The sequence below is a fragment of the Panthera uncia genome, chromosome F2 (assembly GCF_023721935.1).
Source record: "Panthera uncia isolate 11264 chromosome F2, Puncia_PCG_1.0, whole genome shotgun sequence".
Lineage (NCBI taxonomy): Eukaryota > Metazoa > Chordata > Mammalia > Carnivora > Felidae > Panthera > Panthera uncia.
Window position 1 is genome coordinate 1,882,424 of NC_064812.1, and position 15,732 is coordinate 1,898,155.

The 15,732-nt window shown below is 64.4% G+C and overlaps 1 protein-coding gene across 2 annotated transcripts in view; it reads left to right on the forward strand.

The window, feature by feature from the left end:
• Positions 1-15,732, forward strand: part of TSNARE1 (t-SNARE domain containing 1) — a 150,921-nt gene that overhangs the window by 83,595 nt on the left and 51,594 nt on the right. The window contains exons 11-13 of one of the 2 annotated variants that reach the window (XM_049632857.1): positions 7,854-7,926; positions 9,157-9,588; positions 13,187-13,269. In XM_049632857.1, coding sequence (XP_049488814.1) covers positions 7,854-7,926; positions 9,157-9,588; positions 13,187-13,269 — 588 coding nt within the window. The remainder of the gene's footprint in view (positions 1-7,853; positions 7,927-9,156; positions 9,589-13,186; positions 13,270-15,732) is intronic. The other variant, XM_049632856.1, reaches the window with a different exon arrangement.

Sequence of the window (15,732 nt, forward strand, 5' to 3'; positions counted from 1 at the left end):
CGGCCGACCCCTCCTCTCTGGCCGTCCTCTCCTGGGAGTCTGGCCCGCAGGGGTGAGTCCCTACTTCCTGTTCCCACTGATGACGTACCCTCGGCCACCGAGCACATACGGCAGGGCCATCGCCAGCCTGGGCAGAGCCAGCTCTCCGAGCCACAACCTCTCCCGTCCCTTCTGGTCTCAGGTCCCCTCTCTAGGCCCATTTCTTGGTCCTGTGGGGCTGTCAGAAATGGGGAACCTCAGACAATGGGCTCTGGGGATCCCTGGGGGCACCGTGGTGACTTCAGGTGGAGCTAAGGGTCAGTAACAGGAAGGCGCCCCTCGAGACCTTGGCTGAGCTCCCTGCCCTGGGAGGTGCCTACCTCCCAGGGGAGCAGAAGGTCGTGTCCGGGACCCTGTGCTGCAGGCCCGCGGGCGAGGCTGCCCCTCGCTTCTTCCTCCCGGGAACGAGGCTGCCCCTGGAAGGTGGCTTGCCCATTGTCCTCACAGCTGCAGCCGGGACCATCCCTGGGCCCTCGTGGCCTGTCCCCACCAGAGCTGCGGGCTGTGGCGGAAAGAACAGTCCCTTGCTGCAGGCAGCAGGCAGGCCAGAGCCTGGAGGGAGGGTGGAGGCAGGGGAGGCCCCCCCAGTGGCCAAGGTAGAAGCTTCCTTGTTCCCTTGTGGGGAGGGGCTGGCTGGCCTCGGGCATCTCTTGGTCACAGAGGGGAAATAGAAGTCTGGCCCAGGCTCCCAGCCCCAGCCATGCCACTGCCTGGCCATGGGAGCCCCGGGGTCTCTTGCGGAGGCTTTAGTTTGCCTGTGAGAGGGGACAGTGACACCAGTCTCTCCTTGAAAGGGTTAAGGGACCATGAAAGATCTTTGTCAGCCCACGGGTGACAGCGTGCTGCAGAGCTGAGCTGCCCGGCAGGGACGTCACCTGGGCAGAGTCAGCGCCGGCAGGTGTGGCTGGGGCAGCGCCTAGCTGACGGCGGCCCCTCCCCGCCCTCCCTGGGGAGCTCCTCTGAGGCCCCTGCCCCAGGTCAGACCCTCCCCGGCCTGGCGCAGCCTGCTGCCGACCGGGGGTTCACCCGGGTGCGAGGCTCCGCTGTCACTGAGGTGCTGAGGTCGGCCGAGAGCCTGGGCGCCAATGCGGTAATGGCAGGGTGGGCCTTCCGGGTGCCGGCATTTTCCCAGGGAAGGAAGACTCTGCTGTCTCCAGGTGCTGGGGTCTTCCCGGCTTCTTAGCGTGAAGAGCCCATGGTGCTTTTGTGACTTAGCCTTGGAAGTCATACAGCCTCGCCTCTGCCCTGTTGGTTACGGCACTTCCGGAGGCCTGTGCGGGCCCACCCCTTGGTGGGGGCATGCCAGGGTCCCTTCTTAGGAGAAGCACAGCAGGTATGTCGGGGTGGCCATCTCTGGGAGGTGCACTTCCAGGCCCCCCCCCCCCAACACACACGCCATTTCGTGGACCACACTTTCCCCGTCCCTGTCCTCCAGCTGTCCTGGCTCTTTCCACACACTGGCACAGACACTCGAGCAACTTACTCCTTCTACCTTTAGGTCTTGGCTCAAATGTTGGCCGTCTAGAATTCCAGTGTCCCTCTCCTTTGTCTAGCATACTGTTCAGCGCTTTATGTTAATATTTATCTCTCTTGGTGAGAATGAAGCCCCATGGAGGCAGGGATCCTTGTCTGTTTAGTCACTGCAGCAGTCCCAGCACCACAAAGGACACATGATGCTATCTGGGCACTTGATGACTGTTCCTCGAACAAGCAAATAGACGAGTGGAAGGATGAGGGATGGATGGATGGGAGACGGATGGTAGGTGGACAGATAAGCGGATGGATGGATGGGTGGATGGATGGTGTGTAGGTGGATGGATGGGGGGGTGGATGGATGAATGTGTCTTAAGTGTTGGGACTCCACAGCAGATCTGTGACTTAACGAGAGGGCTCTGTTGCCTTTATTTATATGCATCATTTTAGCAGCCCCCACAAAAGCTCTGTGAGAGTGAGCACTCCCGTGTTCCAGTTTTATCGGAGACGGAGCGGAGGCTTAGAGAAGCCGCGTCACTTGGCCTGGCCATGCAGCTCGTGTGTGGCAGAGCAGGGATTCGAGCCCAAGCTGCCTGACTCAGGAGCGGGGCTGTGCCGGCTGGCTGCAGTGTCTGACCCCTGCCTCTCAGCCTCTCTCCCAGATGGGAAGGATGCAGGCGGTCGCCGAGGGGGCGCGGGGCCCGGGAGCCGGGAGCGGAAGGAGCCAGCCCCTGAGCCCCAGCCCTGCCCTGCCCACGGCCACTTAATCCTGGTTGAGGCTGGCTCTTCCCGTCTGGAGGGAGGGCAGTGCCTCGTCTCCCAGGGTGGGGGGAGGTCGAATGAGATGGGCGCGTGCCCCTAGCCACTGCCAGCGTGGGGCAGGCTTGCCGGGCTCGGGTCTGGCTGACCGCACCGGAGCCCTAGTCGTCTGTCCGCTCCCAGCCTGGGCAGCCCCCCGGGCCGGACGGCCGTGTCTGCGCGGGGCTCCCCCCCCCAAGCCCACCTTACCTGATCTCACCTGTGAGGACTGGTGCTCCCTGCCCCCTCCGGAGCTGTGTGCACCTGACCCAGCACACCAGCTGGTCTGTTGCCATGGCTGCCTGGCAGGCCTGGGAGGGAGGAGGCTGGGGAGGAGGCAGAGCCACGGGGCCCAGCTACCCTCCCTGAAGGTGGCATTGTGCAGCCAGAAGGCAGGGGGCGGGGAGGGGGTGACGTGGCCGATACCTATAAATATGGGAATAAATCAGTGAAGTTTGGCTGTTCCATTAACTGGAACAGTCGTGTTCATAGGCGGATGGTTGCCAAGATTCTAATTATAAGAAGAGATCGCGTAATAGAAAAAGCGCAGTGGTATTTTCTTTCTTTTCCTTCTTAAAAGTGAGGGAACGCACAGGTGCGCGCACACACACACACACACGCTTACCGAGGTTTTATCATGTCCCGTGCAAGGTTGTTATTACGTGGTGCCAGCAAAGGAACAGAAAAAAGATTCCATGAGAGCTTTTAATGAGCCCCAGTTTTAGAAGCAATCAGGAAAATAATGGCATGATTTAAACATTTACTAAGTTAAGGTGTTTTGAGTCTCTCCGTCACCCACTCTCCCGCTTTCTGGTGCCCACGCCAGGCGCACGGCTCCCAGCGCCCGCCGCCCTCGCGCACCACAGCCGCTGCCGCTTGACGTCCCTGGTGGGCGCCGTCCTTGGGTGGCTCTGGGGGCTTCCGGGCCCCCAGTGGAAGCTCACCTTCAGGCCCGTGGGCAGCCTGGCCCCGAGCCGTGCCCGTGCGTGGCTCCCACCCCGGCTCCTTGTGGGATCTACGTCTCAGGGGTGCCCCTGGGCCTGCCTGGGAGTTGGGCCCGCCTGCCCTTGGCGTCCTCCTCTGGGAGCTGAGTGAGGCCTGCCTGCCAGGGTCCCGGGCGCCCGGGACAGGGGCTGGGGGGACACTTGTCAGTGTCAGTTGCCTTTGCCCAGATGTTCCCTTTCTGCGTGCTGCCTTCTGCTGCTGGGGTGCCCGTCTGCGCCTCCTCCCGTGGGCCCTCCCTGTCCCGGCACATCGGGGGCTCTGTCCCCGGAGCCTGCCTAGTCCTCATGACCCCATCCATTCTGCAAACAGCCACTGGATGCCGGGGCGAATGAGACACAAACCCCGCACCGCCAGGATGTCCCGGCGCCTCTGAGCCACCCTTCAGGAGCCACAGAACCAGGCACAGCTGTGGGACCACCTGTCTGGGGAGCACGACTGCCCTGCCAGGGCCCCCGCAGGGAAGCCATCAGAACGCAGCCCTGCCCTGTGGCCTTGTCTGCTGTTCGTGGTGGGTGTGTGCATCCCGCTTACCTCACTGGGCTGGCCCTGCACAGGGGCCCGGCAGTCAGCCCGGCCCCCTCGCGGCGTCCCTGTCCTCCCGCTCCTGTGCCTGCAGCCCTCAGACCTGGCAGAGACCAGCTGCAGCACGTGGGACTTTGGGACACTCTCACACCCCTCATTCCTCCCCCACAGGGCTCACTTGCTTTGTTGAGCAAGGAGAGTCTTTATTCAAAAGGATCGTCACAAGCGGATGTCTCCCATCAGGTGACCTCCGGGGCCATAGGCTGTGCATACGCCCCTAGAGCCGGGGAGCGGGGATCCTCTTGTGTCTGGTGGAGGGGTGGGTGAGGTGTCTGGGTTAGGGGGTGTCCAGGCCCGGGCAGCAGACACACTGAGCTCAGAGTCTGTTCCCAAGCCTTTTGTCCTGACAGGCCAGGGGGATGATGAGCATTCAGCACAGGGTGGGAACAAGGGCTCTGCGTCTGGCCTGGTCCTGGGTGAACAGGGGGTGTCCTTGAGTCTGTCCCATGTGGCGAACGGGTCTAAGTCACACGGGGAAGGGATTCTCTACTTAGGGCATTTTCCAGAACACAAAAGGGATGGGATGGGGAGGGGGCGGTTCTTAGTGTCACTGTTTCCGGGAGCCCAGCCTGAGCTGCCCTTTAGGACGGATGACGTTGTGTTTATGTGTTGCTGAATGACGGAGAGCATCGTGTGTTACGGGTCTGGGGGGTGGAGCAGGGCCTCAGGATGGTCTGCTGGGACGAGGGCCAGCCTTGGTCCTGCAGAGTCGCCTGAGCCATCCGCTCGGGGGCAGGTGAGGGTCAGGGGTCTGAGCGTTGGGCGTTTTGAAAAGAGGGAGGCCCAGAATAAAGAAGGGTGTGTGTGTGACAGGTGACCTTGACCGCCAAGGGGCCTGTGCGTGGGAACCTCCCAGGCGCGCAGCCCTGAGTTGCGGGTGCCCTTGACCCGTGGTCCAGCGTGGGTCACCCTGCGTAAGGTCCCCTCCTCCATCCTGCTGCCGCCCCGGGCACCGAGGGCACCGAGGGCTCCGGGAACCCCCGCTCGTGCCAGCAGACCACGCCGTCTCTGCTCCGGGTTGCCGGTCCACTGGGCCAGTCGGGAGCAGCCAGCAGGCCCAGGTGGCAGTCCCCCCGGCTCCGTCTGTCCCTCGATCAGGGCCCCACGTGCGGGCCCGGCAGGTGTTATGCCGTGGTTGGGGGCGAGGGCAGGGACCCGGATGGGCACCCCCGGCCTGAGCTGCCGGGCCGTGGATGGCTCTGGCGGTGTGCTGAGGGCTCCCTGCCGCAGGAACCCCCTGCCTGGGACGAGTCGGGCCCCGGCAGGGAAGGTGTGTAAGGCCGGCCGTCAGCCACGGCGCCGGTGTGTCTGCAGGTGGGAAGGTGGCCTCTGCCGCCGCGTCTGTAAGGGAGGTCTCCCCCGAAGCCCAGAACGTGAGCCAGATGGGGCCTCTGTGCTCCGTCTGGGCCTGTCCCAGCCTGTTGGGGTCAGTGCCGTGCTAGCGGCTGTACGGTGGCCACCTCTACCCTGGCAGGCCCCGAGGGGGGCACCGGGCTCGTGTCCCCTGCTCAACGACGCCCCTCTTTGCCCTGTCCTTTGCCGAGGCTGTGTCCCTGTGGGCCGGACAGGGCCGCGGGCAGCACCACGCCAGCCGTGGCCCGCAGTGGCCCCTGCCCGTGGGAAGCAACGCCGGACGTGCCCATTAATCCCACCCGTGCGGGCGGCCGCGCCCCACGACCTCCCTGTGTCACTCCAGCAGTGCCGTCTAGGTGGGCGGTAACCTGGGTCAGGTGATTTGCTGCTCACCACTTATCAGCCACATGCCCTTGGGAGAGTCCCTTAACCTGTGGGTGACTTGGTTTCCCTGCCTGACCTGTCTGCAAAGTGGGAGTACCAGAAGGCGTGCTTACGCACGATAAGGGGGGACTGAGTTAGCGTAGAAAGGCCCCCAAGAGTCGAGTCCAAGTGCATCCAGGGCCAGCCTCGTGTGAGAGAGACCTCAGTGGCAAGGTCAGGGTTGGGTGTGGCTGGTCTGAGCCCAGCCTCTGACAGGGTTGGGGCGGAGGCTGGGGAATCTGGGCGGCAGGCAGTCTGACTGAGGCCCCGCTGGGCCTGCAGCCTTTATCTTGTGACCTTGACGTCTCCAGGTGGGGGTGGAGCCTAGGTTGGGTGTCCCCCCCCCCCCCACCACCGGTGGCCTCACTCAGGGGAGGCTGTGGTGACCGAGCTCCCAGAAATGGGCCCAGGCCCAGGGCTGCCCAGCACCCACTCACCTGCTGCAGTCCCCGGGGCTGAGGCCCACAGGCTCCACCCTGACGGCCACCCTCCCGGCCACGGGCCGCTTCCACAGGGTGGCCATCTGCCTGCACCATGGTTAAGCCTGTAATTGAATTGTAGTTGGTAGCACACGTGGGTTTGAGATCATGCTAATTGCTTCATTTCCGAGAACACTCCTAAAAAGAAAATGAGTTTCCCCGTAATATTTTGCAGCGACCCCTGTGGAAATCGATCTGAGTTCCAGAATGAGCTGTAGAGTGGGTGGGCCTGGGGTAGGGTTCTCACCGCCCCCTCCCCGCCCCTCTCACTGGCCTGGAGGAGCCTTCCCTGACTGGGGCTCATCCCTGGCCACAAGCCAGGCACCGAAGGAGGAAGCTTTGGTTTGGATCACACGGTAGGTGAGGAAACCTGGCCCCGAGGTGAACGGTCTTGCCCAGGGCGACCTGGCTGGCCAGTGGAAGAGCTGGTCCCTGCAGGGTGGCATTCGGAAAAAGGGTGGCCTTGGAGCCAGTGGGCCCCGGTGCCGGTACCAGCCCTCCCCCCGTCTGAGAGGCCCCGGAGGTCACGGAGCCTCTTGAGCGCCCAACGTCTACTGTCAGTTGGGCGTTTTGACCTGGCCTCAGGATGGTGTGTGACATGCCCCCAGCATGTGGCCTGTGAACGGAGTGGCCGTGTCCCTCACAAGCATCACTGCTAGTTTCCTGGCAAATGGAGTTAAGCAGTTGGGCAGCATGGAGGAGTGAGGTGCAAGACCCCCCTGGGCCAAATTTCTAGTCCTTGCCCTGTTCACCAGCTTCATGAAGCCACTCAGTCTTTCCATGGCAGTGGGACTGCCATCCGTCCACCATCCACTGTCTATCATCCACCCACCTACCGTCTCCATCCGTCTCTCCATCATCCATCCATCCATCCATCCCCCTGTATCACCTACCCATCCATCATCCATCCATCCATCCATCCATCCATCCATCCACCCACTCTCTATTCATCTGCCTACCATCTGTCCACCCATCCATCTATCCGTTCATCTGCCCACATCTACCCACCTGTCCATCCATCCGCCATCTATCCATCATCCATCCACCACCCGCTCATCCACCCACCCATCGTTTATTCATCCACCTGTCCACCATCTACCGACTCGTCTGTTCATCCACCCATCCACTGTCCATCCATCCACCTGCCTCTCCACCCACCCACCCACCATCCCCTCATCTACTCATCCACTGTTCATCCGTGCATCCACCGTCTGTCCATCTATCTATTATTCGTCCAGCATCCAGTCATACATCTATCTATCCATCCATCAACCCATTCTGCTTCTTCAGGATTTCTTGAGTGGCACCCATGTGCTGACTTATGCCAGGTGCTGGCTGTACAGAGAGGGAAAGGTATCCTTCTATCAAGGAGCCCCAAAGCAAGTGTGGGGAACAAGGTGTCTACAGGACTCATGGGCCTGTAGGAGGTGCAGGCAGTGTTGGTGACACTGCTCTGCACTTGACTGCAGCTCTCTGAGGGCCAACCCTGGGTCCTCTGTACCCAGTGAGGGAGCTTACAGCCCTGGGATTCTCAGAGAGCTTGGGGTTTGGCCTCGGAGTCAGGAAACAGTATTCAGATCCCAGCCCTGTCTCTGACTTGGTTGGGAGGGGGGACCCTAGGCTTTCTTGGCTTCACCTAGCACCCCCTGATGGCTGTGCCCTTGACCGCTGCACCTAACACCTGCCTTCTTGTTTCCACAGAGTGACTTGTTGGATGTAAATCAGATTATCGAGGACTTGGCCTCCATGGTGTCAGAGCAAGGAGATGCCATTGGTGGGTATCTGAGCCACCTGCCCCACAGCCCCTTGCCCTTTCCCCCAGGTGTGGGCAGGGCCGCCTCCTGGATGAATGAGACCCAGGGCAGTTCCAGGTGCCTGAGGATCTGCTGCCCTCCTTCTCCATGTCCCCAGGTCTCCCCAGCCCCTCAGGAAGGCCGGAGTCAGGGAGCCTCGTGCGAGAGGGTGGCCCATCCATTCTGCTCATTGAAGAGCCCGGGCCTTTCTCCCACCCAGGGACCCCCCCTCCCGGGCGAGGACAAACTGTCCTTGGGTGGGGGAGGGGTGGAGGCTGCAGCAGGTGCCTCGGCAGAGAGCGCTGGACGTGTGGCGCCCAGAGTCACCTTGGAGGGGCCGCTTCTTGGGAAATGGGTGCGGTGGGGGCAGGGCCGTGCCGGGAGCAGGCTGATGTCCCTGCTCTTTCTGTGTTCCCTCCACATGAGGACCTCAGCCCCCTTCAGCCTGGCCTCTGCACCCTACGTGGCTACGTGGGCCCTCCTACTGTTCGCGTGCCTGGGCACCCAGAGTGTCTGGGGTAGGCCAGAGCCACTGGCCGGCATAGGCAGCCCCCCGCCAGCCTCTGCACCCCCGTTCCAAGGTTCTGGCATCCAGCCCGGCCGTCCCCCTGGCCATGCTGCACCCCCAGGGGAGGGTGGGGCCGGCTCCCTCCTGGGGCTGCTGTCCGGCAGGCTTCCCCTTCCCTCCTTCTCAGAGCCTGGGCTGCAGGCAGGGGTTTGCTCCACAGCTGGACAGCGGGCGGCTCCAGCGTGCCCTCGAGGCGCTCTCTCCCCAGACCCCTGCCTGGGCCCACGTCCCCCACCCCTCGCCCCCATTGGCCTCAGCACAGCTGCTGCGGTTGGTTCCACCTCTGGCTGGCTGTCTCCGGGCATGCAGAGTGCGTGTCCACTCCAGATAGATACCCGCATGTCACCCAGATGGTCACTCGGTCCCCGTAACGGGCTGATCGGGAGGGGCCGTCTCTAGGCGGGGAAGGGGAGAGGGACGGGCAAGGGCCGACCTGTGGCAACTGTGGTCCGGGCCTGGGGACCGGAGTGGCTGGGACCTCGGCATCCCGCCGCGTGCTGACGCGGGTGATCCCACCACGATGGATGACGGGCAGGGGCCCGTGTGCGCTCCTGTGGACACAGTGCACGCCTGGGGTCGTGAGCCGGGCGGCGCTCTGCTGTTCCCGGCCCGCCTGCTCCTTCAGCCTCTGGTGCCTTTCCAGGGTCCAGCAGCGGCAGGGCCACGTGCCGGCGGAGCTCCAGCCCCGAGCCAGCCGTGGCGCCCCTGCGGCCGGGCCCTCACTCCCGCACCAAGACGCGCAAGCCCAACTTCAGCCCCCAGGAGACGGAGGTGCTGGTGCAGAGGGTGGCCCGCCACTACCCGCTGCTGTTCGGGGCGCTGCGGGGCACGCCCTCCCGGAAGCACCGAGTGTGGAGCAAGATCCTGCAGGCCGTGAACGCTCTGGGCTACTGCCGGAGGGACCTGGGCGACCTCAAGCACAAGTGGAGGGACCTGCGAGGGGCGGTGCGCAAGAAGCTGGCGGAGCGCCCGCGGGCCCCCGGCCTCGTCCTCACCCCTGTCGAGCGCATGGTGGCCGAGACCTTCTCGGCCCCAGCCCCCCTAGGCGAGGGCCCGGCTGCCGAGCCCCTGCCAAGTAAGTGGCCCCCACTGCCCTGGGCCTGCCCCCCCCCCCCCCCCCCGGCCCCGGGTTTTGGGGGGTGGGGGGCGCAGGGGAGGGCTGCGGGCCTGTGGGCGTGACCACCACCCACGTGGGGCCTTTCTGCTTCCAGATGGGAAACTGAGCCTCGGGTCGGGGAGGGGCCGGCCCACGTGGGGAGCAAAGGAGCTGGGGCTCAAAGTCAGGCTCATCCTGGCCCCAAGCTGGGACCCTTCTGGGGGTGCCCCCACCGTGACCCAGCACAGCCAGGTGCCTCTGGAGGCTCAGGGAGCAGACGACCAGGGGCCGCGCTCCTCTCCCTGTCCCCACTCAGTGCCACTCTCCTGGTGTGGGGCGGGGGAGACCGCCCCTGACCTCTGACCCCTTCCTGTGCTCTCATTGTGGGGGCTCTTCTCCCCAGGGCCCCTCAGGCCCCAGACCAGGCCAGGCCGGTCTCTGGTGGCTCTCAGCTTCCCAAGGCACACTGACGCCCCACTCTGCCCCCTTTGCTGGAAGTTTCTGTGCCTGGTGAGGCAAGCGTAGGGTGCTCGATGGGCTCTTCTGCCGCACCCAGCCTCCTCTGGCCTCCAGAGTGGTGCCGCCTCGGACTCCTGTGCCGCCTCCTTCAGTGCTCCCTCCTGCTGTTCCTCCTCCTCAAGACACCTCTGCACGTCCTGGTCAGTCTGCTCGGGGGCCGCGCCCCTCCTCACGGCCAAGATGAACCCTGCGCTTCTCGGGCCACTGGTGGAAGCCTGGTGGGGATGAAGCCTGGAGCAGGACGGCTCCCTCGTGAAGGCCGCGGAGTGGACCGCGGGACTCGGCCCTGCAGAGACAGGGCCACGAGCCCCTGATGACGGATGGCCGCTTCGGAGCTGCTGGTGGACCCGCTGGGGGACGTGTGTGGACCTGCTGCCGTCCCTGGGGGCTGGCCTTGATCGCGGCCAGCCTGTCATCCTGGGGGGCGCCCCAGTCTCCTTACAGGCAGAGCAAGACCCGGTTTTGGGGTCCAGGGTGTGCCCACTGGAGGGGGTGCTGGCAGAGGTGGCACTGGTGTGCCCGGACCCACCCCCCGAGTCCCCAGCCCTGGAGCAGGGCAGGAACTTGGTGGCTGTGTTGCTCCTGAAGGTGCCCTGTGCTGGCTGATGATGGGGCCCAGTCCAGCCCAGACAACTCTGTCTGCCCTGCTGAGCCAGGCGCCCCCTTCCCTAGACCCTGCAGCCCCATGGGGACAGCCGACTGGTCTCTTAGCACTTGGGGCTCCTCCTGGGAGTGTCCCTCCTGGGACAGTGCTGATTGTCACCGAATGGGAATGCATGGGGCCAGCCTCCCTGGCAGGGCTGAGCTATGGGGCAGGGAGGTGGCTGCAAAGCCTGATCGGGGCGGGGGGTGGGGGTTGTGCAAAGACTGGTGCTGAAGGTCCCACCAGTTCCTCTATCTGGGTCAGCATTGGTCCAGGGGCTGGGGCAGGGTCAGGCTTGCAGGGGCCCCGTCAAGGCCACGGGGGTGAGGACAGCCAGCTGACAGTGTTGTGGGGCCTCCACAGGGTGCTATCTGCTGCACCTTGGGGTGCATCCCCCTGATTTCTGTCAATGTTTGGGGGAGCAGTGCTAATGGGGGGTCTGTTTGGGCCCTGGAGGCCTGGCCCGGTGCCCAGATGCCCTGTAGCTCTCCGCAGCAGAGCCCTGCAAGGTAGCTCCCACTGAGCAGCCCTGCAGGGAGCCTGGGGGTCAGCTCAGGGCTCCTGCAGTTTGCCCTTGACCCACCTGGGATCTCCAAGGTGAGGCAGAGGCCGTGTGCTTCACGGCCAGCGGAGCACCGGGGTGCCCCATGCCTGCCTGGCTGCCCCTGGGGCTCAGGACGAGGGAGCTGGCTGTGAGCGGGTGGCCAGGGGCAGAACTGTGATCTGGGGAGGGCTTTGCTGGCTGAGTGCTGAGTGCGCCCGTTCCTGGTCTCAGCTGGGCTTCAGCTGTGGGGACCACTTGTGAATCCGGGCAGTATTTTACCATCAGAGTTGGGCTCTCGGTGTCCCCAGGACCTTGCTGGGTGCAGACCAGACCTGGGCTTTGTCGGAGCTTGAGCGCAGGGTCCTGGGGCAGCCCAGGCTCCGTGTGGTTGCCGGGCACGGGAGACACCAGCTAGGAGTGCGGCCCCCAGCGCCCGGCACGGCCGTGGCCCTGCTGTCTTCCTGCGCATGGTGGCAGCTGTTCCTGCCCCGTGCACCCGCCTCTTTCCTCAGCGGGAGCCAGGTGGGGCTGCTGCCGCCCATGGCCTGGGGGTGCAAGGTGGCTTCTTGGCATAGGAGCTGGGCCGTGGCAGGGGCGGGGGCCTGGATGGACGCTGGGGGGTGGGCGCCGCACTTGCGGGAGAAGCAGGGGTGACCCGGCGCAAGGAGGGGCCAAGCTCTCCTTCCTCTCCTTCCAGTGGGGCTCCGCGTGGAGGGGCTGTGCTTAGTCCGAGGGGAAGGAGCCCCGGGGAAGACACTCCCGCAGAGCGACCCACTGGACAGAGGGCGCGGTGCCCCAGAGGCACTTGTGTCCGTCTGCACCTTCTCTGTCCCCGGCCTCGGGCCTCCCGCGTCGCTCGGCTCAGGTGGTGCCCGGGGTGCCCCGGGGGAGGGGTGCCACTCGAACTGACCTGTTTCTGCCTCCGAAGTCCTAAGCAAAGTTCAGGCGTTCGGAGGCCTGTCTCCTTTTCCTTGAAGAGGGGACTCCGGGCGTTTGCAGTGGCCAGCAGTGAGAGCAGCCGGTCTGGGGAGAGAGCGCCTCTTGCTATGGTCACACGCTCCCTCTGTCCGGCGCCACCAGGATCCCTGGTGGTAGGAGAGGAAACGGTGTAGCCGCATCCCTCACCGGGACTCCAAGCCAGTTCCCACCGTGGGCGAACGTCCTCGTCTCAGCTCACCATTGCTCCGCACGGCCCCGCGGCCTGGCTGCGTGTTCCGAATGGGTCTGGTTATGAACTCGGCACACGTTCTCATGATGCCGCCTCTTTCCCGCCAGCGTTGCTGAGTGGAATTTTCTGGTTTCCTGGGGCCGCTCTGGGCCTCGGGACGGTGGCTTAGGTGTTGCTGCCGGTGTGAGGTGTCAGGGGCTGTGTGGACACCCCCACCAGGCCCGTGCCCGGAGCCCCGCGCTGAAGTGGCCAGAGGCCAGCGCGTGCCGCTGCCCGGCCCCCTGCACCTGCGTTCACGGACCCGGTCACGGTCGTCCTCACGGCGGCTCTGGCCCCTTCTCAGAAGCAGGGGCCATGGTCAGGAGTTGGAGGACGGCCCGAGGGCGCAGAAAAGTAGCTGGGCCGGGCCTCTTTCCAGGCTGGCCCCCACCTTTCCCGAGTGGGTGGCCCCTGCCCCGAGGGCACCTTCTGACGGCTCTGGCGGCCAGCGCCTGCCCCAGCCAGGTGGCCCAGCGCCTTGCAGCCTCCGCTTCTCTGGAGTCTGGACTCCTCACCTGGCCTCTGGTGAGGCCAGGACGGGGCCTTAGTGGCCACGGGAGGGCAGGCCCCGCTCCAAGCCCCTGGGCCTGGGCTCCCTGGGCTCGCCCTCGTCACACCCTCGGGGTCGCCACTCTGTAATTGCTTCCGTTGTCTTGATTTGCAGATAGTATTGAAGCCAGCCTTGAGGCTGCGTCCTCGCACACAGAGGCGGCCAGCGAGCTCCTGGCCGGAGCCAGCCGGCACCAAGTAAGTCAGTTTGAGGGGACGGCCCGGCTGGCCCGTGGCCCCCTCCGTCCCCTGTCTCCCTGGGAGGCCCAGGCCCTGCCCTGTGCGTGGGAGGGGCACGCCCACAGGGTCTTTTCCGAGCCGAGGTGGACCGGTGTCCAGGAGGGGAGAGGCAGGCCGGCGGGGTCTGCACCCAGGACGCTGTGCACGGTCGCCCGCCGTCTGCACCCCCGCGAAGGCAGGCGGCCAGGGCCTTTGCCGGCTAGCTCTGTGGAAGCTGCAGGGAGGGAATTGGTCAAGAGTGCGAGCGGCGCCCGCCCGGGAGGTCTCACTGTGTGGGTGCACACCCATGGTTTCCCAGGACCACTCACCGAGGTGCCCTATGGAAAGCTCTGTGGTCTCTTTTCCCCAGAAGGGCGACGTGTGTCGGGCAGTGTCTGCCTCCTTCCCAGAGGGAACCGGCCGTGGAGAGGGCTCCTCCGACCCTCCTGTTCCTGCACCTGCAGTCTAGGTGCCTGTGTGTTTCGGGTCTGCCTTTGGCCTGGCCCCAGACTGGAAGCTGGGAGGGACCCTCCCTTCTTGGAGCCAGTGGAGCTTGGCTTGGGACCAGTTGGGTGGCTCAGAGGGAGAGAGAGCAAATATCAGACCTTTGTTCGCTTGAGACGGGGCTTAGAGCGGCCCTGGGGACGGACCACTGGGCCTCTGTGCTGACCCGCGGCGACCATGTGAGCACCTGATCAGGCCAGGCGGGCTTGGGCCTTGGTCCGGCCGGGAGGGAGGGCTGGGGAGCCAGCGCCCATTCACTCATCGCTTACACACTGCTCTCTGCTCCACGCTGGGCTCTGACATGCAGATGGACCCCATGGAGCCCGCCTCTCCACCAGTGGACATCCTAAGGGGGGGGTGGGGCGGCGCGGATGGTCCAGCCTGGCGACAGGGGGACCCCGGGCTAGCGGAGCAGGACCGGCTTCCTGGGAGAGTACACGCTCCATCCTGAAGGCCAAGTGGGGTCGTCTCTGTGGAAAGGACGCTGTGCTCGGAGGCCAAAGGAGGAGCTGCCCGGGCAAGCTCAGAATGCCACACACAGGCTGGACGTGACCCCTGTGTGGGGGCCGTGGCGGGCAGGAGCGGGGCAGAGGGCTCTCGGGAGAGGTGGGCGGATGGTTCCCTGGGCTCTCGTTCCCTGGGTCTCCGGGAAGTCAAAGCCGTGTCGGCTTCCTCTTTTCTCCGTCAATGGCCGTCAGACTTGAAGTCAGGGTGCCTATGGGTGGGTCACACGTGGGAGCTGGTCAGTGCCACACCAGGAGAAGACAGGGGCCGTGGCAAGGTCTCATCTGCAAGATGGGAGCAGAGGCAAGAGAACAGCAGCTCGGTGCTCCCCGCCCGGCCCACGGCCCCTGCCACCTTGTGGTACACCGAGGGCAGCCAGGCCGTCACCTGGGGCCTCTCCACCAGGCTTGGTCCTTCCGGGGCCTCCCGGAGCGGAAGGTTCAGGTTGCGAATGAAGCGACACAGACTTGCCAGAAGCTCAGGGCCCGGCCTCTCTCTGATGGAAACTCTTCCGAGTGGCAGTGCCTGCCCGAAGCCCTCACCAACAGAAAGCCTCGTCTTGAGAGGGAAGCAACAGGCCAGCAGGGTGGCTCCCTCCACGAATGCCCTGGGGCCATCCGAGCAGGACCTGCAGATGCCAGGACCCCAGAAAGAAGGTGTGACAGCGGAGCAGGAGGAGCAGCAGGAGGCAGTGGAGGTGGCATGGGGGGCCACCTGTGTCCATGGACACCTCATCAGGCTCAGACCCCTACCCCAGCCCCATGTTGCTCATCGGACCCTGTCCTCTGGGGTGATGCCGTCCCCACCCCATTTCCGTGGCAGTTCAGGAGCCCCTGTGCCCTAGGTGAGGTGAGTGGGGCTCAGACTGACAGGTGCGGCCCAAAGCTGCTGCCACGCAGGAATGTCCTTCCTCTCACCTCCACTGGATGGAGGGGTGGAAGTGTCCACCAAGACAGGGCATGACATAGCCCCACGTTTCAGGTTCAGGTTTTCCCTGGGGCATTGACCAACGTAACCTCCACACCCAGACAGGAGGGAGGATTAGTCCTTAGCCAGACCTTTCAGGTGCAGATTGAGGACTGAAGGTCCAGAGCAAAAGGGTTTCCCAAAGCCACATGGGTCTCAAGGGGAAAAGCTGATTTTGGAGCCTAGGCTGTAGGATTTCACGTCCAGGGCTTTTCCTGCTGCACTGGGAAAGCTTTGCTTCATGTACACCCTCCCACCCTCCTGGAACATCTCCTTGCTGGAGGAGTGCACTCAGAGGTTGATGGATGGGTTCCTGGATGGATGGGTAGATGAATGGAGGCATGGATGGACGGATGGGTGAATAGCCATAGGTAAATGGCTAGGTGGATGGAGGATGGATGGATGGATGGATGGATGGATGGATGGACGGACAGACAGATGGACAGCGGCATGGGTAAATGGATGGGT